This window comes from Carcharodon carcharias, chromosome 18 (assembly GCF_017639515.1).
Source record: "Carcharodon carcharias isolate sCarCar2 chromosome 18, sCarCar2.pri, whole genome shotgun sequence".
NCBI lineage: Eukaryota > Metazoa > Chordata > Chondrichthyes > Lamniformes > Lamnidae > Carcharodon > Carcharodon carcharias.
In genome coordinates this window covers 58,023,121-58,049,386 of record NC_054484.1, presented here as the reverse complement: position 1 = coordinate 58,049,386, position 26,266 = coordinate 58,023,121, and the positions used below count along the sequence as shown (strand labels likewise).

Sequence of the window (26,266 nt, the reverse complement as noted above, 5' to 3'; positions counted from 1 at the left end):
GCTCCAAACCACTCCAGAAGCTAGACATCATCCAGGACGAAGCTTCCTGCTTGATCGGCACCCTGTCCACCACCTTAAACCTTCTTTCTCTCTCACTGCTGGCTTACCGTGGCTGCAATATATATCATGGAGAAGATGCACTACAGGAAAGGGTCAAGGCTTCTTCAGCAGCGCCTCTCAAATCTACAACCTCTACGATGGCACCAGATGGATGGAAACACCACCTGCAAGTTTCACTCCAAGTGATTCCCCACCCTGACCTGGAAAAATATCAACATTCCTTCATCGCTTGGTCAGAATCTTGGAACTCCCTACCTAACGACATTGTTAGGGTACCTTCACTACAGGGGTTGCAATGGCTTAAGAAGGCTGCTCACCACCATCTTAATAGCAATTAGGAATGGGCAAGAAATGTTGGCTTTGTCTGCAATTTCCACATTTTGTGAATAAATTAAAATCAGAGGCCACTTGGCGAGCATTGGAATTGTTGAGTCTGGAGGATACAATAGCACATGAAGGTATCAGCAGGACAAAGGCTGAGATCAGGGCCTATTCTTCTTCTGCAGTTCTCTGCTCAAAGGCACATCTGGTCCACAGTGCTACTACCTCCATGACAAATAAGGAAAGAAGGCAAGCCCTGAATCCACCCCAGCTGCAATAGGGATTAAACCCTGTACTGTTAGCACCAATTTGATCTACACTGGCCAACTGAGCCCACCAGCTCCTCAAGGAGACTGAGTTGCTGTGGCAGCATTTACTTTTATGTGCATGTTGTAGCCTGGAGCTATGGGTTATGACGTTAGAAGCTCCAATTCCTTTCCATCATGTGACTGACCAGGAATCTCTCCCATTCTTATGTTGGAAGGGTTTACAAGTTGATACTCAACCTGTTTGGCTGTGTTATGAATACGCCTTTCTTGGACATCAAGTCCTGGGGACTTGAACCAGGAACTTCTGGCTCATAGGCAGGGGCACTACCCACTGTGCCCCAAGCCCTCAAGGACATGTATGGGTGATATTTTGGAAATGGAAGCAAATGTTTTGTGTTGGAGAGGATATGAGGCCAGAGCTCAACTCCAGGTCAGACAGTATATTGAGGTTGCAACCTGGTTTAACCAGACCATGGCCAAGGAGTGGAAGAGGGGGATGGAACCAGTGTTGAGCAAACTGAGTTTGGAGTGGGAGAGTATCATAAGAGAATGGTTAGAACAAATGTTCTGTATGTGTTTTTGCTACATTTTGAAATTTTTAATCTGATATTGTATTAGTTGCTTCAGTTTAAAGTTGCAAATGTGTGCATATGCTTTCATTGCATGGCTCTTTAACTTGGTTGCATATCTTTCTTGACATGACTGATTTTTCTTCAGTTTTCTAGAATCTCTGATTAAAATCCGAAATCGACACAATGATGTGGTGCCAACCATGGCTCAGGGAGTTATTGAATATAAGGAAAAGTATGGCTTTGACCCATTTATTAGTAGTAACATTCAATACTTTCTGGACCGTTTCTATACCAGCCGTATTTCATTTCGGATGCTAATCAACCAACACAGTAAGTCCTTTGACTTTGTAATAAAGTTAAAAGCTAATTAAAGTATGAACTATGAAAAGGAGATGCCTTTTAGGAGAGTTTGTTTTAGCAAACGACCTACAACAATGACACCATCCATTCTTTTTACTTTGAGCTATTTTAAATCCACATTCTAGACTGAAATTGTTCTGTATGGAGTAGAAAAAAGGTAGAGATCCAAGGTAGCTGGATTTCAATTGATGGATATTGCTTGCTGGCTGTGTATAGAAGGTACTGAATGGAGCTTGTTTGAAATTGAAAGCAGGAAAATAATTTCATTGGCAAAGCTGATGATCTATGACCTGATGAAAATAAATTTATGGCTTTAAGCCTGCATTGAATTTCTTAATGGAAAAGGTCGCATTATCTTAAAGCTAAATTTCTGTAAGCAATTAAAAAATCTTCCAGAGCATTCTGGTTCAGAAGTGACACCAGAATCAACGGAACCCCTCTCATTTAATTTCTTGGCTTGGTTGGAACATTTGTAGATGCCTACCTAAGTATTTTACATTGTTTAATTTGATATCAATGGACTTTGGAATTTTTATTTCAAGTAACAGATATTGCATGAATATGTAAATTTTTATTTTAATTGAATATTCTTTTCAACTTACCCATTGATAGGAATAATTGGGAACAGTGGCTTAGTGGTTATGTTATTAGACTAATAATTCAGACTAATGACCTGGAAAATTCAGTTCAAATCCCACCACAGCAGCTAGGGAATTATTTAAATTCCCTAAATTCTCTGATTAAGTAAAGAAATGGACTAAAAACTAGTACCTATAATGGTAACCATGTAACTACAGTTTTGTTGTAAAAACTGACCTGGTTCACCTATGCCCCTCGGGAAGGAAATCTTCTGTTTAAACCTGGTCTGACCTATCTGACTCCAAACTCTCAGCAGTGTGGTTGACTCCTAATTGCCCTCTGAAGTAGCCTAGCAAGCCACTTAGTTGTCTAGAAGGCAAATCACCACCACCCACTCAATGGCAATTAAAAATGGCAATAAATGCTGACCTTGCCAGTGACACCCACATTGTGTGAATGAATAAAAAAATGCTGCCTCTGCCAGCAGCATGCACATCACAGGGCACAAGTCAGGAGTGTGGTGGAATACTCTCCACCTGCCTGGATTAGTTCAGTTCCAATAACACTGAAGAAGCTTGTCACCATCCAGGATAAAGCAGCCCACTTTGAATAAAATAAAATTAGCTTTATCAAATTAAGCTGTGCAAATAATGTTACAGACACTTCAGAACTGAAGAAGGCCTTTCAGTTAAACATCCCTGTCAGTTCCCAATTTTCCTCATTCCATTTTAATATTTGTCTTGGTGTTTACCTAAATTCTTAAAAAGCACTGGACCTGTCTTAATAACTTGTAATGTATTCCATATTCTAATAATAGTTTGAAAAAACACTTTAGCCTCTTTTTACATTTCTAGTACTAAATGTAAACTTTTATGATTCACCAACCAGCAGAAATAATCTTTTATTTATTTTCTTAAACCCTTAATTTTAAGCATTTCTGTTGGGATTATTCTCAGTCGAGAAGAGTTCTAAGTATTTTTAAGTCATGACAATTAAACCCTTTCATCCGCTGAATCTGTTATGTCTTCTGTGCTCCAAAAGGCTTTTTAAATGAGGAGTTCAAAACTGCATATTGCAATCCAGTAGTGTTTCAGCTAATACCTGCAGATTCATCAATCTTCCTTGCTTTCACATTGCTATTTTATGCATTTTGTTCACTTAAATACCTGTTTTTAAAGATTTATGTTTGTGCCCCTGCAGCCCCCCTGCCCTTTGCTGCACCATATTGAGTGTGTTAACTTTTAGTGGTGTTTTCTTTCTGATTATGTCCCCTGCATCTCCTTATCACCTCCACCCCAACTTCCAAAACACTCTCAAAGTTGTATCAGTTTACATTTATGTAAACTGGACTATATGTATGAATGCTCAACAGGCATTGGTGGATTTTGTATGTTAAACACTTCGTGATTAGCAGGTCCTTTTAAAAAAGGGCCTAATTTTCTCTCTCTCCTAGCAAAAATAAATCACTCTACCACTGATGTACTGATTACTTTTAAACTTTACTGTCTGAGTTTTACACCATAGTGGGGAATACATAGAAATTTGCTTTATTTAACAATTCAAATATTTTCAGTTAAATAGTTTGTCATAGATCTTGCACGTTTAAGGCACCTCAGCCAATTAAGTACCTTTGAAATGTAGTTACTGTTGTGAATCAGGAAACAGAAGCAACCAGTTGGACACAGCAAGATACCACAAACAACATTGGCATAAATGACCTAGTAATCTGTTTTTAGTGATATTTAGTTGAGGGATAAATGTTGGCAGGCACGCAAGGAGAATTCCAGTGTTCTTCTTTAAATAATGACATGGAATATTTTACACCCAAAAAGAAAGACTGGACCTTGATTTAACATCCTACCCTAAAGACAGCATCTCTGTCAATGCAGAACTCTCTCAGCCTAGATTATGTGCTTATGTCTCTAAAGTCCACAATCTTCTAAGTGGTGAGGGTGCTACCACTAAACAAAGACTTTTGTTTTTAATCATTCGCGGGATGTGGGCTTCGCTGGCTGGGCCAGCATTTATTGCCCATTCCTAGTTGCCCTTGAGAAGGTTATGATGAGCTGCCGCCTTGAACCACTGCAGTCCATGTGGTGTAGGTACACCCACAGTGCTGTTAGGAAGGGAGCTTCAGGATTTTGACCCAGCGACAGTGAAGAAACAGCAATATATTTCCAAGATAGGATGGTGAATGACTTGGAGGGGAGCTTCCGGGTGGTGATGTTCCCATGTATCTGCTGCCCTTGTCATTTTAGATGGCAGTGGTCGTGGGTTTGGAAGGTGCTGTCTAAGGAGCTTTGGTGAATTCCTGCAATGCATCTTGTAGATGGTGCAAGATGCAAAAAAGGACTGACAGTCAGTGAATATAACACTGCACACATGGTTTTGCTGTAACACATTATTTCTATCAGATTACACATTATATCTTGGAAAACTACTCTTGGATTTAATTTGTCCAAAGATTGATTAAATGCCTGACTAGGAAATAATTCACAAATTAATTTATGGAGTTCATCATGTGCTGGTCCAACTCTAGCTCATTTGTTGTGTTCCCTGTTCTTATTATGAATCATATTGTTACAGTACTGTTAAATTTCTTTAAATCTGCACTCTGATGTTATCTGAGCTCTGATGTTGGAGTATTGCTTTGTAATCCACTCGCACTCATTCTATGCTCTATTGTAAGTCCATAATGCCTGCAAGTTAGTATTTTTAACTAACTTTTCTTGAGTTGCTGAAATTTAGCTAAGCTCTTAGAAATGACCAGTTTTCATTTGTTTTCTTACTAACCTTTCTGTCAGATTTCCACTCTCCATGGACTCCTTAGTGGTGGCCAGTTCTGTAGCCATTAGTTGCCCTTTAGCAACTCATCCAATATTTTGTGTGACTCTTGATTGAGTATTGGATCAAAATCCTAACAGCATTTTGGCACTACATTTACCACATGCACTGCAACAGTTCAGGAAGGTGGCCCACCACCATCTTCTCAAGTGCTGCTGAAGGTGGCTAATATAATGGTCACCTTGCCTGTCATGCCCACAGCTCAAAGAATGATTTTTTTTTTTAAGCCTGATTCAACTTCAGTAACTTTTTTGTGTGCTACTGATTTAATAACCAGAATACACCTTGGCCTCACCAATCTGTTCCTAACTTAGAGAAATTGGATAAGAAGGGTGTGTTTCTGTAGGAATAGAATTTACACTCCTTATTGGGTATAAAGAAACTTCCAATCTCTGAATTTCTCACTAACTTGGGTTGGAGATTCTAAAACTTAATAATGGTCAGTTTGTCATACAGACCCCCATCTAACCAAAATAAACTGCTCATTCATCATTTAGGATTGATGGCCTGTAGTATATCACAACAAACCATATATTAAGATTATTTATCACAATCTTGTTGCACAGAAAATGAATGTTTAGTAGGAATCTGTTTGTTTAAGCAAAATTGAATTAGGTAATACCATTGAACCCCAGTACATGTCTGAATATGATATAAAGCAACAAGACTGATAGACGTCTACAGCACAGAAGGAGGCCATTCAGCCCATCGTGTCCGTGCATGTCATCAAAGATCTGACTATACTAATCCCATTTTCCAGTGTTTGGCCCATAGCCCTGGAGGCTACGGCAATGCAAGTGAATATCTAAATACTTTTGAAATGTTACGAGAGTTTCTGACTCAACCACCCTTTCAGGCAGTGTGTTCCAGACTCCTGCCACCCTCTGGGTGAAAAAATTTCTCCTCAACTCCCCTCTTAGCCTTCTACTTACCTTAAACCTATGCCCCCCTGGTTATTGACCCCTCTACTAATGGGTAAAGTGCGTGCCTGTCCACCCTATCTATGCCCCTCATAACCTTGTACACCTCTACCAGGTCCCCTCTCAACCTTCATTGCTCCAAGGAAAACAATCCCAGCTTTAAACAACTTTAAATATCTGTGAGAACTTCCATAATGTTAGGCGCCAGAATAAGCAATTTTGTTTCTAAATATCTGTCTGTGTGTTCAGTTATGCAATACTGGACTTATTTTTTGTTCGCGTCAAACATGCTTTTCTGCAGACCAGGGCTATTATAACATTGTAATTTCATGATTTGTTACCAGAGGAAATATGATGTCTCAGAATATTTAATGAGCTTTACATTTGGTGCGATTATCTAATTCTAGTCAACTTTAGTTCAAGAACTCCTGATCTACTGTATGTTTTTTTTTCATTTATTCACTGCAGCTCTGCTGTTTGGGGGCAACACAAATCCAGCACATCCTAAGCATATTGGAAGTATTGATCCAAACTGCAATGTTGCTGATGTTGTTAAAGGTGAGCAATACCATAAAGAGCAAAATATCTCTAAGACCCTTAATAAAATATTTCAAATTCAGAATTAACCAAGAGCTTTCCAATCGCTAGCCAAGGTTCCGATTGCTTCATCAAATGGTTTGTATGAATACTTTGGCCTTGAAATTCATTAACACTGCTCCTATTAAACAGGTTTAAAAGCAGAGTATTCACTGTGGTGAATGATGCACGCACGTATGTCCTGAGCTTGAAATGAACCTTTGACCATATTGGTGCAGACATCAAATATGATGTTCAGGGCCTATGCCTGAAACAGGTGTTGGCCCCTTTACATATGCACACAAGGGGATGAAAACCTGCTTGATGCCCCTTTACCAATTAGTTTATCCTGAACGCAGCTGGCACTACCCATATCCATGTTTTTATCACTTACATAGAAACTAGGAGTAGGACATTTGGCCCTTGGAGCCTGCTTCGCCATTCATTATGATCATGGCTGATCATCCAATTCAATAGCCTGCTCCTGCTTTCTCCCCATACTCTTTGATCCCTTTTGCCCCAAGAGCTATATCTAACTCCTTGAAAGCATACAATGTTTTGGTCTCAACTACTTCTGTGGTAACGAATTCCACAGGCTCACCACTCTCTGGGTGAAGAAATTTCTCCTCATTTCAGTCCTAATGGTCTACCCCATATCCTCAGACCGTGACCCCTGGTTCTGGACTCCCCCACCATTGGAAACATCCTTCCTGAATCTACCCAATATAGTCCTTTTAGAATTTTATAGGTTTCTGAGATCCCCCCCCCTCACGCATTCTTCTGAACTCCAGCGAATATAATCCTAATCAACTGAATCTCTCCTCATGTCAGTCCCACCATCCCAGGAATCAGTCGAGTAAATCTTCGCTGCACTCCCTCTATAGCAAGTACATCCTTCCTCAGATAAGGAGACCAAAACTGCACACAATATTCCAAGTGTGGTCTCACCAAGGCCCTGTACAATTGTAGCAAGACATCCCTGTTCCTGTACTCGAATCCTCTGGCTATGAAAGCCAACATACAATTTGCCTTCTTTACCACCTACTGCACCTGCATGCTTATCTTCAGCAACTGGTGTACAAGGACACCCAGGTTTCGTTGCACATTCCCCTCTCTCAATTTATAGCCATTCAGATAATCTGCCTTCTTGTTTTTGCTACCAAAATGAATAACCTCACTTTATCCACATTATATGTCAGTTATCCGAACCTCTGTGCCCTGTGCTCTATGCACTCTGTTTTATCCTGCACCAATCCCTTTCACCTACAATCCCAATATTTACTTACCTACATTAGCTCCTGATCCCACAACTTCTCTAGTTTAAAATCCTTATCCTCATCCTTAGTTTAAAACCATTTTATGGCCTTTCCCCTCTCTCTCTCTCTTAACTTTTTCCAGCTCTACCATTTCTCCGCCAACTCTCCATTTGGCTGACTCTGGCTTCCTGTGAATTATTTTCCCTTTCTCCCACCATTGGCAGCAGTGTGCTCAGTCATTCAGCCATTTAGGACCCACGCTCTGACATTTCCTCCCTAATTGCCTCTGCCTTTCTGCTTCCCCTGAAAAAAACACTTTTCGAGCAACTTTTGGTCACTTATCCCCTGCCCCTCCACCGCCACACACACACACACACACACCCCGCCCCCCGCCCCCCCACCCCCATTTTCCTTTGGCTTGTGTTTCATTTCCATCTGATTTATATCTCTGTGAAGCACCTTGGCACTTTTTAATTCTTAAGAAAAGGTGCTATATGTATGCATGTTATAGGCCGATGATATCCAAATCTTTGCTTTGTGGGCAAACTGCCATCATCAGAACAACTTCTGCAAAGGTTAAGGGTCTTCAAAATGCTGCGCAGGTCACGCTGATTTGAGCAAATACTGAAAGAGTATGGTGGTGGGAGAGGATGTTTAAGCCCTTTAAGATGACTGGGCCCCAAGGAGACTTGGATTAAGAGCTCACAAGCTGCATTTGGCCTATGGGTTGCACCTTGGATCTTCACCTTCATCTGATATATGTACCTTGATTAGGTAAAACCACTGTTTGGAAATATAATTATAAATATTTTTACCCTTTTTCATTGTGCTGAAGAGGACCTGAAATTGTATTAACAGCATATTGAGCTGAATTAAGTGCACACAGCCAAATTCAGTAATTACTCTAGTGTACTTGTCAGCTACAGCACCTGAACTTTTCTATATAAGAAATAACTGGCATTATGTGCATGCTAGTTGCTAAATTGTTAGAAAAAAATACACCTAAGTAGCTATTGTTGTTTGTTTCTTGTTAAGTTAGAGCGTTTATAGTTTTTTATCCTCTAGGAAGCCAAATCGCAACATAATCAAAAATTCTCGGAAATACCCGGCAGGCCAGAAAGCATCTGTTGAGAGAAAGAGTTAATGTATCAGGTTAATGGTATTTAATCAGAACTGAAGCATTAATTCTGTTTCTCTCTCCACGATGCTGTTACGGACTGGGAGTGATGATGGGATAACTTTACCCCTATTTTCCCTCTCCCTGACCACAACAAGGGGCAGAATTTTCTGTCTGGGCGGGCCAGTTGGGAGCAGGCGTGGGCAGCTGTGGAGCCGATCGCCACCTGCGATTGGCTGCACGCCACTATTTATTTTACGTGGGTGGGCCAATTAAGGCCCACCCAGCGTGACACACACCTGGTAGAGCTCAGCGCTATCTGTGCAGGCGAGGAGAAGAGGAGTCTGGGCTCCTAGGCCTCGGGGAGATTAAGTTCATATTGAAAGTTTGAAATAAAGATAAAAATTATCCAGACATGCCCCCTCATGCATGAGCTGGGACATGTTTATGAATTGTGAAAAAATTATTTATTTAATAAAACCTTCAGGAAACCTTATCCCGCCTGTGGATGAGGTTTCCTGAAAAGCGCAAAGGCTGCTTGGGCTCGTTGCCTGCCCGCCAACCTTAAGGTTGGGCCGGCCGTGTTGAGAATTACTTTAATTGGTTTATTAATGGCCTTAACAGGCCTTAGACAGTTCGGCAGCCGCCTCTGGTACGTGCCCGCTAAGCGAAAGATCTGAATGATTTGCGGTGATGTCGGGACACGCCCGATGTCACCGTGTGTCTTTTAATGCATCGGCATGTTCTGGCCAAGATATATTTTGAAAAGGAGTGTTTTAAACCTCTTTTGAGTTTTGTGACTTTAAAGGCTGGACATGAACAGGTTTTCTGGTAAGTTGACATCAAATGAACCGATAAACATTTATTTGCATAACACCCAAAAAGTAAACACAACAAAACACCTTCAAACACAAGAGGAAAAATGAATATTAGAGATGGGACATGCACTTTGATTACTAACAGTGTAACAAGAAATATGTTACATGTTCTAACCAGGCCTTTTAAGATGAAAAGTTTTGCAGGCCTGTAGGATTCTCTCTTGGTTCTTTGAAAACAATGGAGATTGGAAGTTTCTGGGGTTTTCATACAAAATTGTGGCTCAGCTTCTTTAGAGAAGAAATGTAATCTTGCAGATGAAAACAAATTATGCCCTCTTTTCACTGCCTGAGATGACTGCCTGTTTGAGACAGAGTTCCTTTCTTGTTGAGTGATGACCTCTGTGCTGCTGATCCCAGGCGGCCATGCTGGGTTCTCTTGTGGAGTAATAAGGTGTTGACCCACAATCCTGCTAGATTTGTCCAGGGTTGGCAGCTTCAATGTGTCCCATACTGGGTTTCATCAGGTCTGGTAGACATTATCTTTTCCATTGAAATGGTGAGAGGCTGTCAATTTGTACCTGGAAAACTAATTTGCATTTTTCACTAACTTCCCTGACAGTTTGTCACCTGACTTTCCGGAAACCATTTTGAGAGGGTACAGTGTCCACTAGTCCATGTTCCTTTTTCACTGCCCAATTATTTTTATGGGTGTGACGTGACTATCACAATGCTGACCAGCCTGCTGAGTATTTCCAGCATTTCCTGTTGTTATTTCAGATTTCCATCATTTGAAGTATTTTGCTTTTGTTGTGGTCACGCGATTAAACTAAACATTTACTCCTAGACTGAGCAGATATCGTTGGCTTGCATTTTATCCATGTTTAGTCCTTTATGCACTTTGATTTTCATTTTCTTTACACAGATGCATATGAGACTGCAAAGATGCTATGTGAACAGTATTACATGGGATCCCCAGAACTGGAGATTTATGAATTTAATGGTAAATAAAATGTCCAAGATTTTTAGTTGAAATTCATCTGTAAACAATTGTGATAATGAACTTTCGATGTGTTTAATTTAATGCATAACGCAATGGCAAAAACAAAAATTCAGTCAATATCAACATTATTTACCTAATATGAAATTGCACCAACATATCATAAATGTTGTCATCTTTCAATGGACCAATGGTGATCTCTCATCTACAGTGCCAGGCAACTGATTGTTGGGCTACTTTGGATATGCTGATTGATCCTTGGAAGTACTGGTTAGCCAAAACGTACTTGCTAACCAACAGTAGCCATAGTGATAATCTGTCAACCATATATGTTCACTAGGCTGATAGGCTTATTCTATGAGATGTCTGATTAACATGCACTGAACAGACACACCTGGAGTCATCATTTTTCTTCGGTTCAGCATAACCACACTGAATTCACACCTGTGAATTTGGATGCTTAAATCTCCAGGTCAAATTTTAATTTTTTTCCCCAAATAAGAGTTGTTTGTTAGCCGCCCTCTACTTATTGAAATGACTTGCAAAAGAATTTCTGAGCTCTTCCACAAGATTTGCTTTTAATACCTTAATTAGTCATCTTTGCAGATAATCAAAATCTGTTATGCTTTGCTCATAGCTCAGCTGAGTTTGAATAAATGGTTGTCTCCAGAACTGGAGATGTGTTTGGAGTATTATATACCTGAACAAGCAAGCGAAAGAAGAGTTTCACTAATAAATGAACTTGTGTATTTATTTTAGCTAAAACACCTGTGAAACCTATCCAAGTGGTGTATGTACCCTCACATCTCTTTCACATGTTGTTCGAACTTTTCAAAGTAAGTTGGCAATTTTTGTTGCATGTGCATTATAACTGAGGAAAGTAGCAAAACAAAAATTTTTGTGCTTGCACTTGTGGAAGCTTAAGGGACTTCCGTTGTATTCCTGGATGAATGCTAATGCTCATTAATCTGCAAATTTTATTTTATATTATTAGTTTTAGAGTTAACAATAAGGTGCAGATATTGAAAGCTTAAATGAAACAAACTTGAGCTGAGTTTCCTTAACCTTTTACATCACCTATAAGAAGGGTAGACACCATTCAGCCCCTCGAATCTGTTCTACCATTCAACAAAATCATGGCTTATCTGTGCTAACTCCATTCAGCCATCTTGGCTTGGTATCCCTTGGTGAGCAAAAAAAAATTTCTTCTATTAAAATTACTAATTGAGCTAGCATTACTGCTTGTGGGGGGCGGGGGGCGGGGGGAGCTCCATATTTCTACCTTTTTGCATGAACATCTTTTTAAAAATTCTTTCATGGGATTGTGGGCATCAGCAAAAAATTGTTACTAGTCTCATCTTCAATTGCCCTTAAAAAGGTGGTGGTCAGGTATCTTATTAAACTTATTATTTATTTGCACTGTATTTCCTAACTTCTCTCCTGTGCTTGATTTTAAAGTTTCATATTCCTTATCTTTATCCTATATTCCCCCACCAGCACCAGAGGTTTCTCTAGCCACCCTACCAATTTTTTTCAAAATCCTAAAAGCTTCAATCAAATCACCCCTTAACCTTCTTTATTTCAGGAAATACAAGCCTACCTTAACTAATTTCCTTGCACTCCTGGGAACTTCTAGTTAAACTGAACTACACTCCTTCCAAAGCCAATATATCCATTCCTGGCAAAACATCACCCCTTCTATATTATGGCCCTCTAATTATGAAGGTTTTTTGATTTTTTTTTTGCACCTGACTACATTTTAGTGATCTTTGTATTTGGAACCCTAAATCTCTTTAGCCCTCTGCTGTTCCTAGCTAGTCCCAGGCAACATAGATCAGTATGGCTGGTTTTATCAGTGTGTTATTTCTTTAACTTTTTTTGCCCTGATACACATGCATTAATCGTCATTGAACAAAGCCTTTGTGGTATCTCAAACAAAAATAAAAATACCTGGAAAAACTCAGCAGGTCTGGCAGCATCTGCGGAGAGGAACACAGTTAACGTTTCGAGTCCGTGTGACTCTTCAACAGAAGTAAGTAAAAATAGAAAATAGGTGAAACATAAGCTGGTTTAAGGGGTGGGTGGGAGGGACAGGTAGAGCTGGATAGAGGGCCAGTGATAGGTGGAGATAACCAAAAGATGTCATAGACAAAAGGACAAAGAGGTGTTGAAGGTGGTGATGTTATCTAAGGAATATGCTAATTAAGAGTAGAAAGCAAGACAAGCAAGGTACAGATAGCCCTAGTGGAGGTGGGGTGTGGTGAAGGGAAGGGATCAAAATAGGCTAAAAGGTAGAGATAAAACAGTGGATGGAAATACATTTAAAAATAATGGAAATAGGTGGGAAATGAAAAACCTACATAAATTATTGGGGAAGAAAAGAGGATTGGAAAGGGGGTGGGCATGGAGGAGACAGTTCATGATCTAAAATTGTTGAACTCATTATTCAGTCTGGAAGGCTGTAAAGTGCCTGGTCGGAAGATGAGGTGCTGTTCCTTCAGTTTGCGTTGAGCTTCACTGGAACAATGCAGCAGGCCAAGGACAGACATGTGGGCATCTTCGTGGTATCTTCCAGGCTACTGTGCAGGTGCATACTAGTATTTCAAAAATACTCTAGTCTCATCTTTTTGGATCGGGAATGAATGACTTCCCATTTATATGCGCTGAAATCAGTGTTCTGAGTAAGGCCATGCAGCCATGCAAAAGAGTTTAAAGGGACTGCATACTTAAACAAATTAGCTGCACACTTCAAACTAACAATTAAGAGGATTTGTTTGTTGAAATCCAAGTTTTGACCATTCACTTAATTGATCAATGTCTCTTGTAACTTTACGCTCCTACCTATGCTACTTACTATGGCACCAACCTTTTGTGTCATCAGCAAACTTGGATATGTGGCTCTCTGTGTTTATTATTGTTTTAGTTAACAATGAATTGTTAGGGCCCTACCAGAGATCCTTACAGATCCCCACTAGTTGCTTCCTTCCAATTAGAATACATATCCATTATACCAACACCCTTAATTACAAGCATGTCAAGGTGCAAATGTGCAGCACACACCATCAGATTGAAAATGTTCCTCATCAATGCAGCTTGGAATTTCATGCTCTTCATTACAGCTGAAATTAATTTTTCCCTCAGCTGACTGTGTCCTATTCCAACAGATTTACGGCAGTAATACCAATTGACTGATTTTAAGCAGCTTCAACCACATATGCCATCATTTAAGTGGCCTATTTCATCCTCCATAGCATCAGCCGACTCCACCCCTTCTTCACACCTGCCTTCCATGTTCAAACCTCCATAGACTTGACATAATCCAAAACTCTGCTCTCTCTGTCCTAGCTTGCACCAAGCCCTGTACACCAATGTTTCCATTGAGCTTTTGTGAGTGTGCACCTGGGCAGCAGCCAAGAAGATACTGTGCAGGCCTTGGTCAATGGTAATTGATGCACGTGTGACGGCACGCAAAAAAAAATGAAAGAAACCATACACTGATAAAACTAGCCATGCACAACAACTAAATTTTAATTGTGCTTGCTGATCTACGTTGTCTACCGGTTAAGCAACGCCTCAGTTTTAAAATTCTCAACTTTGTTTTCAATTTGGCCTCGCCCCTCCCTATCTCTGTATTCTCCTCCCAGATATCTGTGCCCCTCTAATTATGGCCTCTTGAGCATCCCCAATTTTAATGGTTCCACCATTGGTCGCTGTGCCTTAAGCTGCCTAGTCCCTAAACTCTGGAATTCTCTCTAAACCTCTCCAATTCTGTACTTTGTTTTCCACCTTTAAAATGCTCCTTGAAACCTACCTCTGATCAAGCTTTTGGCCATCTGCCCTAAAATCTTCTCATGCAACTCAGTGCCAAATTTTGTTTAATGACTCCTGTGAAGCACCTTGTGATATTTTATTATATTAAAAGTGCCATATACATGCAAGTTTCACTTCCTTCCATCTTTAGCTGCCAAATTGGTTAACCAATTAACCACTAATCGGAATATTACTCTGACTAGTGCCATGGACTGAACCACCCATTTCTGTGTATTTATTCCAGAAGTTAAACACTTCCTGGTGTCTACCCTAGACATGTCTGTCACCAACTTAGGGTCTTGTAAATATTACTTTCTCCTCTTCATTGACAGCAGTCACACCTGTAAGTGTATACCATTTCCCTTGTATGCTGGAGTAGACACACAGCGTCCAGTATCTGTGTCTGAAAACATGAGCCAGCAGTGTAATAATTGTGTACCCCTTTTATGTTCTAAATTTGATTTTTTTTTTTTGCAAACTTTTGAAGACATGCCAAGGAAACACCTGACAAGACAAAGCTAGATGTGAATTGTTGCATTGCTTTATTTCAAAATAAGCAAACATACAGAGCAACATTTATGATTGGATTTACTTCAAAACATACAGCTTATCCTTGTGTAATTAATTTGTTTTCCTGTAGTGGGTCATCTTGCTTGACTTAATTGATTTTGGTGATTGGCTTGATTTCAAATTAGTTCTAATGGTGTAGGGGTCACTTGCATGGCCAGCATTTAGTGCCTACTTTTAGTTACTCTTAAGCAACGTATCTCTTAAGTACTGTAAAGCATTCTTCATTTAAGCCTGGCAGAAGTTTTCCCTTTCAGTTGGCCAAGTCTTTGTCTTTTCATCTTCCCACTTTCACATCTTGAATGGAGGGCCTATATCATTGCAAGCCTCTCTAACGTTAAAGACCATGGACTTCTTAACACAGTGGGTGTTGTTAACACAGACTAATAAATTATTTAACAGTTTTTTGGGAAATTAACATCACTAGTTCGCTTATTAGCATTTTAACCACCTTCCGTCTAGGTACATATTTTTAACGTGTGTGAATATGCCTTACTTTAAAAAACACAACTATTAAATGTAACTGGCCTTCAGAGCATTTTTATGGAAAATTGATCACAAAATCCTGCAGAATTGCGTTGTCCTCTGTGACTTGAACACCATTTAGATGTGCTGGGAATGCAGGATCAATGAATTTATCTTTAACGTTAATCATATTGATGTATGGGACTTCTGTTTACCACAGAATTCAATGAGAGCTACTGTGGAACTTCATGAAGGGAGAAAAGAAGGTTACCCTCCGATCAAAACTTTGGTGACATTGGGGAAAGAAGATTTGTCTATTAAGGTTAGTACAGCAACTTTATTACTTTTGTTTTTATCCAATATATCGAATATAAATGGTTATACTTTGTTCTACTCATGAATTGTCCTAAAATAAGTATACTTTACTAAATAGTGATGGCATGTTGGTGGAAAATAAGTACTAAAGGACTATTTATCTTTATTCAGCACTGTTTTGAAGATCTGTGCAAAAATAACTTGACAAAAAGTGAGTAAAAGTATTGTTTATTTTGCATATCAAGGTATTGTTATGGTCACACCGATGAACATACTTGAACAGCATTCTGCATCTTTATGGTCAGTTCAATGTTCAATGCAGACTTGCTGTTAATGAGCAGTAAGAATTTGAAGTTGACAATTTTCGGGGGGATTATGATTGCAGTAGGGAGATTGGGATCACCTGGAATATGGTAATTGGAGTGTGTCATCTTGATCCACGAAGACTTGCACAGACGATACATTTTCTGCAATGCAGGACCAATAGAAGAAATTATCATTGCCTTCATCTTTAATGCCACAAGTGCCTTCCAAGAATCCAAAGGAAACATCTCCAGAATCAGTTACTTGGGGGGCAAGAGTGCAGGAATGTCAACCTCTGTAATTGCCCAACTGGTTTGAGGTTCTTTCAGCTTATTTGGATGAGAGTGGGGGCTGCAGGGTGGATGAGCTGACTGACCATGGCACTGTGGTACAGGAAGCCCTTCAGGGGGTCGGGAAAGCAAAAAGGAATGTAGTGGCAGTAGGGGACAGTATAGTGAGGGGTATTGACACTGTTCTCTGCAGCAAAGAACAAGAGTCTACTTGGCTATGTTGCCTGCCTGGTGCCAGGGTTCGGGACATTTTCTCAGGGCTGGAGAGAAACTTGTAGTGGGAGGGGTTGGATCCAGTTGTCGTGGTCCATGTAGGTACCAACGACATAGGAAGGAGGTTCTGCCTGGTCAGAATGAGGTTCTAGGCACCAAATTAAGAAGAACAATGTCAAACGTAATAATCTCTGGATTATTACCTGAGCCACATGCAAATTGGTGTAGGGCAAATAAGATTAGAGCAATTAATGCATGGCTGAAAGACTTGTGTGGGAGAAGTAGGTTCTGGCTCGAGCACTGGCATCAGTACTGGGGAAAATAGGTGTTGTACCATTCAGGTGGTCTACACCTGAACTGTTCTAGGACCAGTGTTCTAGCGAGCTGCATAACTAGGGAAGTAGAGAGGGCTTTATGTTAAACAAGGTGGGGGGGTGGGGTGGTTAAGGGATCAAGCTTGGGTAGATGTGGCAAATCAAGGGGTAGAGTTAAGGCAGGAGAGCAAAATAGTAATATAGGAAATGAGGGTCAGAGAATGTCAGGAAGGAACAGAGAGAAAATACATAAGAATGCACCAACAGTCGACTAGATGTTACAGAGAACAAAAAGAGAAAACAAAAGTGTGCGTAGCATTCATAACAAAGTGAATGAATTGATAGTGCACATTGACCTAAACAAATAAGATCGGATAGCCATTACGGAGATACAGTGGCAGGATGATGAGGATTAGGTCCTGAATATCGAGGGGTATATGACATTCAAGAAAAATAGGAAGCTAGGTAAAGATGGAGGGGTAGCACTGTTAATCAAGGATGGCATTGGTGCAGTAGTTAGAGATGACCTTGGTTTAGGAGTTCAGGTTGAAGAATCTGGGCGGAGGAATAGTCGAGGAAAGAAGTCATTAGTGGGAGTGGTCTACAGGTTACTAGCCTGGATAAGGAGTTCATAGAATGCTTTCGAGATGGTTTCTTAGAACAGCACATTCTGGAACCAACCAGAGAGCATATATTAGACTTGGCATTGTGTAATGTGACAGGATTAATTAATGACCTCAGAGTGAAGGCACCCCAAGGTAGTAGAGACCACAATATGATTGAATTTTACATCCAGATTGAAAGAGAGAGGAGTGGTTGTAAGACTAGTGTTTTAAACTTAAATAAGGGCAACTATGTGGGCATGAAAGCAAAGCTAGCTGAAGTGTACTGGGATACTAGGCTAGGAGATAAATCAGTAGAGGAGTGTTGGCAGACATTTAAGGGGATATTTCGGAATACTCAGCATAAGTATATTCCTACTACAGAGAAAAATTCTAAGGGAGGACCTGCCATCTGTAGTTAACGGAAGAAGTTAAGGAAAACATCAAACTTAAGGAAAAAGCATATAAATGTGTAGAGATGAGTGGCAGGTCAGATGATTGGTCAGAATATAAATAACGGCAGAGAATGACTAAAATGTTAATCAGGAGAAAGAAATTGGAGTATGAGAGGAAGCTTGCTAGAGATGTAAAAACAGCAAGAGTTTCTACAGATATTTAAAAAGGAAAAGAGTTAGCAAAGTGAGTGTTGGTCCTCTAGAGAAAGACAATAGGGAGTTAATAGTGGATAATAAGGAAATGGCGGATGAAATGAACAAATATTTCGCTTCTGTCTGCACTATGTAAGATACAAAAAACAGCTGTAAATCAGGAGGTGGAAGGGAGTGAGGAACTTGGTGAAATTACAATCACTAGGGAAGCAGTACTGAGCAGACTGATGGAGCTGCGGGCTGGCAATTTCCTGTGTCCTAGAGCGTTAAAAGAGCTGGCAAATTAGGTAGTTGGTGTTAATTTTCCAAAATTTGCTAGATTCTGGAAGAGGTTCCATCAGACTGGAAAGTAGCAAACATAACCCCTCTATTCAAGAATGGAGGGATGCAGAAAACAGGAAACTACAGGCCAGTTAGCTTGACGTCTGTCATGGGGAAGATGTTAGTATTGATCATTAAGCAGGTTATAGCTGGGCACGTAGAAAAATTCAAAGTAATTGGGAAGAGTCAGCGTGGTTTTGTGAAAAGGAATCATATTTAACCAATTTATTGGAGTTCTTTGAAGAAGTAACATGCGCTATGGATGAAGGGGAGCCTGTAGACTTACTGTACTTGGATTTCCGGAAAGCATCTGACAAGGTGCCACATTAAAGGTTATTACAGAAAATAAATGTTTATGGTGTAGGAGGTAACACATTAGCATGGATAAAAGATTTGTTGGCTGGTAGAAAACAGAGAATGCATAATTGGGTCTCTTTCTAATTGGCAGGATGTGATGCGTAGAGTCCTCTAGGAATCTGTGCTGGGGCCTCAACATTTTACAATTTATATCAATGATTTAGATGAGGGGAGCAAAGGCATGGTAGCTAAATTTGCAGATGACTCAAAGATAGGTAGAAAAGTATGTTATGAAGAGGACGCAAGTGGGTAGCAGATAGATGTCGATAGGTTGAGTGAGTGGGCAAATATCTGGTAGATGGAGTATAATATGGGAAAATGTGAAATTGTTCACTTTGGCAGGAAAAATGAAGCAGAGTATCACTTAAATGAAAAGTGGCTGCAGAATTCCGAAGTGCAGAGCAATCTAAGTATTCTAGTGCATGAATCATGAGTTAGTATGAAGGTACAGTAAGTAATTAAGGCTAATGGAATGCTATCCTTTATTATTAGAGTAATTGAACATTAAAAGTAAGGATGTTATGCTTCAGTTAGACAGAGCATTGATGAGACCACTTCTCGAATACTGTGTGCAGTTCTGGCCTCCTTATTTAAGGAAGGATATAAGTGTGTTGGAGGTGGCTCAGAGGAGGTTTAATAGAATGATACCTGGAATGAGTGGGTTGTCTTGTGAGGAATGGTTGGACAGACTAGGCTTGTTTCCACTGGAGTTTAGAAGAGTGAGGGGTGACTTGGTTGAAGTATATAAGATCCTGAACAGTCTCAACAAGGTGGAAATGGAAAGGATGTTACCTCTTCTGGGTGGGTCCAAAACTAGGGGGCGCTGTTTTAAAATTAGAGGTGCACTTTTAGGATGGAGATGAGGAGAATTTTTTTTTTTGAGGGTTGTGCATCACTCTGCCTCAGAAGGTGGTGGAGGCAGGGTCATCGAATATCTTTAAGGCGGGGGTAGAAAGATTCTTGTTAGACAAGGGAATCAAAGGTTATTGGGGGTAGATGGGAATGTGGAATTTGAAACACAGACAGATCAGCCATGATTTTATTGAATGGCGGAGCAGGCACGAGGGGCCAATGGCCGCCTTCTGCTTCTATTTCATATGTTCGATACACAATTTTGTGAAGTTCTCTTGGAGACACATTTGAGTGCACAACAAAAGACAATCTTCTCCTGGAAAAACTATTCTTAACTTTCATGGGTGGAAGTACTATTGAATAATAAAGTTGGACTATCTGTGAGAAACGGTTTTAATCATTCATTAAAATTCTTTTTTTTTCTCTCCATCCAACATTTCATGCCATCCATAGAGTCTGTTGGGGAAGGTAACTAAATTGTTTAGCTTTGTCTTCAATCATTTTTCTACTTGTGCAGATATCTGATAAAGGGGGCGGTGTTCCTCTGCGGAAGATTGACCGTCTATTTAATTATATGTATTCAACTGCTCCCAGCCCCAGCTTGCAACCATCACAGGCTGCTCCTCTGGTATGTGCTTCTTACATTATCCACTCGCTACAAGGAGCTGTAGAATCAAATATCCCCAAAAAAATCAACTTTTAAGATGATAAACTGCACAAAATTAGAGATTAGCATATCTTTCTTAGAAGCTATTAATTTCCAAAATTGAATGTAATTGTTTTGGAAATGTGACCAAGATAGCAAATCATTGATATCGCTTTTTTATATGTATGCTAAGTTGTAGCTAATTATCAAAAGAAAGTCAGAGTGTTAATATCTTATGTTTAAAAGTATCTTAAATATCATCTGTCATGTTATGGAGCTGACAGAATAGTGACCAGGTGGTTTGTTTGATTATTTTTTATTTACTTGTACACTTGTCCTTCCTTTGCCAAAAGATATCCACATCCCAAATTCAGAATGTTGACAGGGAAAGAGTATTTAATTAAGAAAGAAGTGTTTTTTTTGTTATAAACACTAATCTCAGCTATATACTTCTTGACTAACAACACAGTTATCCTACAGAATCATTCCAATAACATAAGTGGTTTTGTGGATTAATATGGAAGTTGGTGTTTGGGACTTAGTTGGCTGTGCTGTTCTGAATGACTGAGCTAAGAAAAGTGAGTGCCAACTTTGTCACAAAACTGTGTCCCTTTAATTCTGAAATCTGTTTTTTCAACTTTCAACTGACTGGAAATTTTGCAATTTGAAATGAGGTGGAACAAACTACTTAAAAATACAGGACAACCATCTGAGGTGAAGATGAAAAAGCAAACAAGATGCCCTCGGAACGTGAAAAGAGGGTCGTTTCCTATAATTCAAAGATCCACCAAAACTCATCAGTGTCTTAAGGAAGAGACATTAAAATGCAAAGTGCTGGATATTGAAACAATGGCTGCCACAAACAGGCTTACCCAAAACCTCCTGGAAATACACAATAGGTAAAGCATAACAGGCCAGGCTGCAGCTACTGCAAAGGGATTGTAAGTGACACGGGGTGTTAAGAAAGTTTTCAGCAGAGGAAACAGGCTGAAAAGCTGTGCTCTCTCTCCCTCTCTCTTTTGGAAAAAGGTGTGTGTCACCCGGTTCAAGAAGCCAACTATCAGAAACCTACCAGCGAAGAGATTTCATGATAATTGTAACATCTACATCTGACCGCATCCAGAAAATCAACTAACCCAACTCGGGTGCTATGTGTGTCGTTATGTTTTATGGTGCTTATAAATTTGTTCTTTGTTTGACTCAAGAAAACCTTGTTTGATTTGCTCCTTATTGTTCGCAGCATTAATAGTTAAATACGTTTGGATTCTGAAAAGGCATATCCTTGTGAAAAACAAATTTAAATCTTTGTTGTGACCAACCGAGGAGGTTGAACAGAGGGGAGCCAGTTCATTCCTCCTCACCCAGTCATAATAAAATTGGCGGTTCATAATGGCAATTTGTTCCCACAGACAGGCGGAAAAATTGGAGTGGGAAAAGAAATGCTTCCTTCAAAAGCAATTTAAACATTGCAAAAGGTTTTCTTGGATCCATAATACTGAAGTGCTAAAATGTCCACATTCAATATCAATGCTTTCGTAGAGCAAGATAAGAAAACTGGCCAGAAGTTAAGGGTACTCATTGGAAGAATTAAAAGGTGTAGCTGGGCATTTGGAGGTGGAGTTCCAAAAAGGTAGCCCAACAGTTTTAAAGTGGCCAGCCCAACACTGGTCCTTGTTGTTGCAAAGTAAGCTGAAGGGAAGAGCTCACGAGGTTTACTCCCTCTTGCCTGAGGAAAGTGCAACCAGCTATGAGGCATCAGAAAGGGCTATTTGAAGTGCCAGCCAGTTAGTGCTGGAGATGTGCCATCAGAAATTCCATACCTGGAATTTGAACAGCTTAAGTAGCTCACTTTTGACCAGTGGGTACAAGCACTTAAAATTGAGGCCACCTATGAAAACCTTCGTGAAATAATTCTTGTGGAGTTCAAAACCTCCATACTTTTCCAGGTAAGAACTCAGATAGAGGAACAGAATCCTGGCCGATGATTAAGAGCTTATTCATAAATCTCCATCCGAAGAATACCCTTCCCTAGTCAACCCCAACCAGCTGAAAAGGTTAGATGGTGGGAGAGTGATGGGAAACAGCACCCATGAGAAGGGACAGCTGGAAACACGGGGTCCTCCTCAGACTAGAAAGGATGATGCTGAGAAGAGTAGTGAGGACAAGAAGCCTGTGTGTTTTAACTGCCACAAGGTAGGACACCTGTGCATTGATTCCTGGAGGTTATGGGATAAACCCGTGTGATTTGTTGGGGTACACGAGCTCCAAACAGAAAATGGGAGTCAGACAAAGAGCATGGTAGACCAGGCTATGCCCCTGACTGCGATAGCACATCCCTGTAGATGCACTACTGAGAGTGCGGGTGAGTTTAAAAAAACTCGTGAGAGTTACAAGGATTTTGTATCGGAAGGTAGAGTGGCCATGTTTCCCCAGAGCAAGACAAGTAAGCCTATAGTGATACTGAGGGATACAGGGGCCAGCCAAACTCTACTGCTGGGAAAAGGCATGACCTTTCCACCAGAGAGTGCAGAAAGTGCCAAGGTGTTGTTAAAGCGTACTTAAGTGGGATTCATGCCAACCTCCTTTATACTGAATGCACCTTGAGTGCAACCTTGTGTCAGGACTGGTGATCAAGGGAGTCATCCCAAGCTTGCCTGTGGACAGGGTCGACCTGCTCTTTGGCAATGACCTAGCAGGATTGAAAGTGACAACATCCCCAACAGCTGCAGAGAAACCAACTGAGTTCAAGGAGACAGAACAGCTGCTGAAGAAAGTGCCCCAATAACATAAGTAGTTTTGTGGATTAACCTGGAAATTGGTGTTGGGGTTTCTCTTGGGGGTGCTATTCTGAATGACTGAGCTAAGAAAAGTGAGTGCCAACTTTGTCACAAAACCCTTTAATTCTGAAATCTGCTTGTGCTACTTTCAACTGACTGGAAATTTTGCAATTTGAAATGAGACGGAACAAACTACTTAAAAAGGGCTACCATCCAAAGCGAAGGTGAAAAAGCAAACAAGATGCCCTCAGTGTGAAAAGAGGGCCATTTCCTATAATTCAAAGATCCACCAAAACTCAACACTAAATAAGGAAGGGACATTAAAATGCAAAGTGCTGGATATTGAAACAATGGCTGCCACAGACATACCCACCCAAAACCTCCTGGAAATACACAATGGGTAAAGTATAACAGGCCAGGCTCCACGTACTGCAAAGGGATTGTAAGTGACACAGAGGGTGTCAAGAAAGTTTCCAGCAGAAGAAACAGGCTGGAAAGCTGTGCTCTCTCTCCCTCTCTCTTTTGGAAAAAGGTGTGTGTCACCCGGTTCAAGAAGCCAACTATCAGAAACCTACCAGCGAACAGAGACCGCATAATAATTGTAACATCTACATCTGACAGCATCCACGAAACCAGCTAATCTCAATCGGCCACAACATTTAACAATCTATGCCTTGAGCACATCAAAGGACACTTAAGCGTATATTCTTAACTTTTTAAATTAGACTCAAGTGCCCTTATTTCTGATAACTGTGTGTGACATCACATTTTTTATTTTTTTTCTCTGGTTTAGTGGTTAATAAATTGCTCTTTCTTTGACTTAAGAAAGCCTTGTTTGACTGGCTCCTTATTGCTTACTGCCTAAATAGTTAAATACATTTGGATTTGAAAAAGGCATAGCCTTATGAAAAAGAAACTTAAACCTTTGTTGTGACCAGTCAAGGAGGTTGAATGGAGGGGAGCGAGTTTCTTTCTTTTCACCTGGTCATAACAAGTTTTTCATCTCTGGCTCCTCAGATTGGCATCTGCATAGCTAACAAATGTATATTTCTAGGTTACCTGAAAACTTTTCAAATTGTTTTAATTGCTTCATTCAACATGTTCCCAGGTACAGGTCTAGGCTCAAAGTTGCAAAGAGGAATTTGTTAATAAAAGTAGCATTTGCTACAAGCTGGGAGAGTTTTACCTTTTTAAAAATTATGTACATAGGATGCACTTTAAAAATAATTCCTTTCATTTATCGTACTTTTCATCTGATGTAGTTCATCACACTTTGATGAAATCATAATTGTGATTTCAACTTTATCTTTTTCACTGGCATAAATCTACTCTGGAGGACCAGTTATCTTGGCAGTAGAATTGCATTTAATCTTCGATATGGAATTAAAGCAAGAGGATGGCTTTTCTTTCCGTGAAGTATAATATTTTTAGTTTTAAATGAGCAAGTAATCATGGAGCCAATCCTTTACTAGGTTTCAGCTATCTTAATATCTGCACATCTGTTTTATAAATTAAACATGAAGTGATAAGTTCTGAGGTTACTGGTATTTAACTACTCCTTAGATTCTGATGGGTTTTTCTATGATGTTAGAATGTTTATGAATCCCTGTACCCCATGCTATTCATATTAGATCTTTTAAACACTAACTACCCATTCACGTACTTGAATAAAAACCACCGTAGATAACTACGTACATTGAAGATTTTCAGTTTTCTATCATCTTTCTGACAGTAACTTGGTTGGAGACCTCTCTGTCTCAACACTCCCTCCCCTCATTTTTCTTTGTTTCTCCTTATAAATGTGTAATATTCATCACTTTGAGGACTTAACATTTGGTTCTGTAATCTGCTCGAGTGTCTCTGGGATGCAGTTTAAAGATATAACTGACCTACATCTAGTAGATTTCAGACCTTGAAAAAAATAACTATTGGCTCCAGTAATGAGATTTGGATGGCTCCTGATTGTTATCAGGCAAGTCTAAAGAGCTAGCTTCCATCAAAATCTGATGGACTGCCCAGTAACACACATCACAAGAACAGCTCAGAGGGAATGTAGGCCCAAGATTGTGCCCGTAAAACATAAACTAGGAACAATCCTAACTTCTGTTAATGGGGATAGGAGATAATGTAAACAAAGTACTCCTTGTCACTTTTCCCTTTTAACTGTTATATGTAGCAGTGCCAGCTAGAAGCTTAGCTATACCTTGTGTTTGCTAGATAGTTTTAGCCAACCAGCTTCTGAGTTTGGCTAGATACTAACAACTAGCACACCCTGGGATTAAATATTTCTCCTTCAGAGCTAAATCACGAGACCTCAACCCTTTTGCTATCATGTCTCTAGTTGTCCAGTTATTGTATTCAATTTTTTCATATGGTGCCAAATTTGTTTAAAATAATCAGCTTCAGCTTATTATTTTCACCATTTGCTACAATATAGTTGATTTACTCATGGCTAGTTTTTGTGACCCAATATTCTTTCTCCTCTTGCACTTGTTTCCAGCCCATTGAACTTTGTTCACTTCCCACTGTTCTAGACATTTAACCTGTTGTAAGTCCCTTCACACAAACTTCAAGAAAACTGGCTATCTTTTTCTATTAAGTAGCAGTTCTTGGAGCATACGTTAGCTCATTCCTCATACATGGAAACAACATAGCCTGCCTTTTTATAATTGGTGTATAGTATAGTATGCACTTGAAATCTGTTACATCTCCAAATGACTAACTTTTTCCAGGTCTGACAAAAGGATATCCACCTAAAACATTATAACTCTGTTTCTCTGTCCAAAGACCTGCCTCAGCTGCTGAGCATTTCCAGAATTTTTCTGTTTTCAAATTTCCAGCATATACACTATTTTACTTTTGTCTACTGTAACCTCTTGTGGCAAACACTGCCCCAGTAATTTATTTCCTTGCTGAGGCTTCCCAAGGTTTTCCTGTTTTATTTTAAAATTTATTTTGTTGTAAGATCAATTATAGTTATACAGGTTGGTTAAATTAATACCCTTACCTCTACATGTCCGATAATCCAAACCAGTGGAGTTAGTAACTATCAACAAATCAAGCTAGTGATTGTTGATTAGTCAGCTTGTAAGATATTGTCCAGAGGCTTAATCTTTTAGAATCAAATCCATCAATTC

At 39.8% G+C, this 26,266-nt stretch overlaps 1 protein-coding gene across 4 annotated transcripts in view; it reads left to right on the top strand.

The window, feature by feature from the left end:
* Nucleotides 1–26,266, top strand: part of pdk3a (pyruvate dehydrogenase kinase, isozyme 3a) — an 84,780-nt gene that overhangs the window by 27,226 nt on the left and 31,288 nt on the right. For all 4 annotated transcript variants that reach the window (XR_005945795.1, XR_005945796.1, XM_041210799.1 and 1 more), the window contains exons 4-9: nucleotides 1,368–1,552; nucleotides 6,394–6,483; nucleotides 10,615–10,692; nucleotides 11,449–11,525; nucleotides 15,752–15,853; nucleotides 20,224–20,334. Coding sequence is in view for 2 of the 4 variants with exons in the window: in XM_041210799.1 (XP_041066733.1) it covers nucleotides 1,368–1,552; nucleotides 6,394–6,483; nucleotides 10,615–10,692; nucleotides 11,449–11,525; nucleotides 15,752–15,853; nucleotides 20,224–20,334 (643 nt within the window). In the remaining 2 variants the exon portion in view is untranslated. The remainder of the gene's footprint in view (nucleotides 1–1,367; nucleotides 1,553–6,393; nucleotides 6,484–10,614; nucleotides 10,693–11,448; nucleotides 11,526–15,751; nucleotides 15,854–20,223; nucleotides 20,335–26,266) is intronic.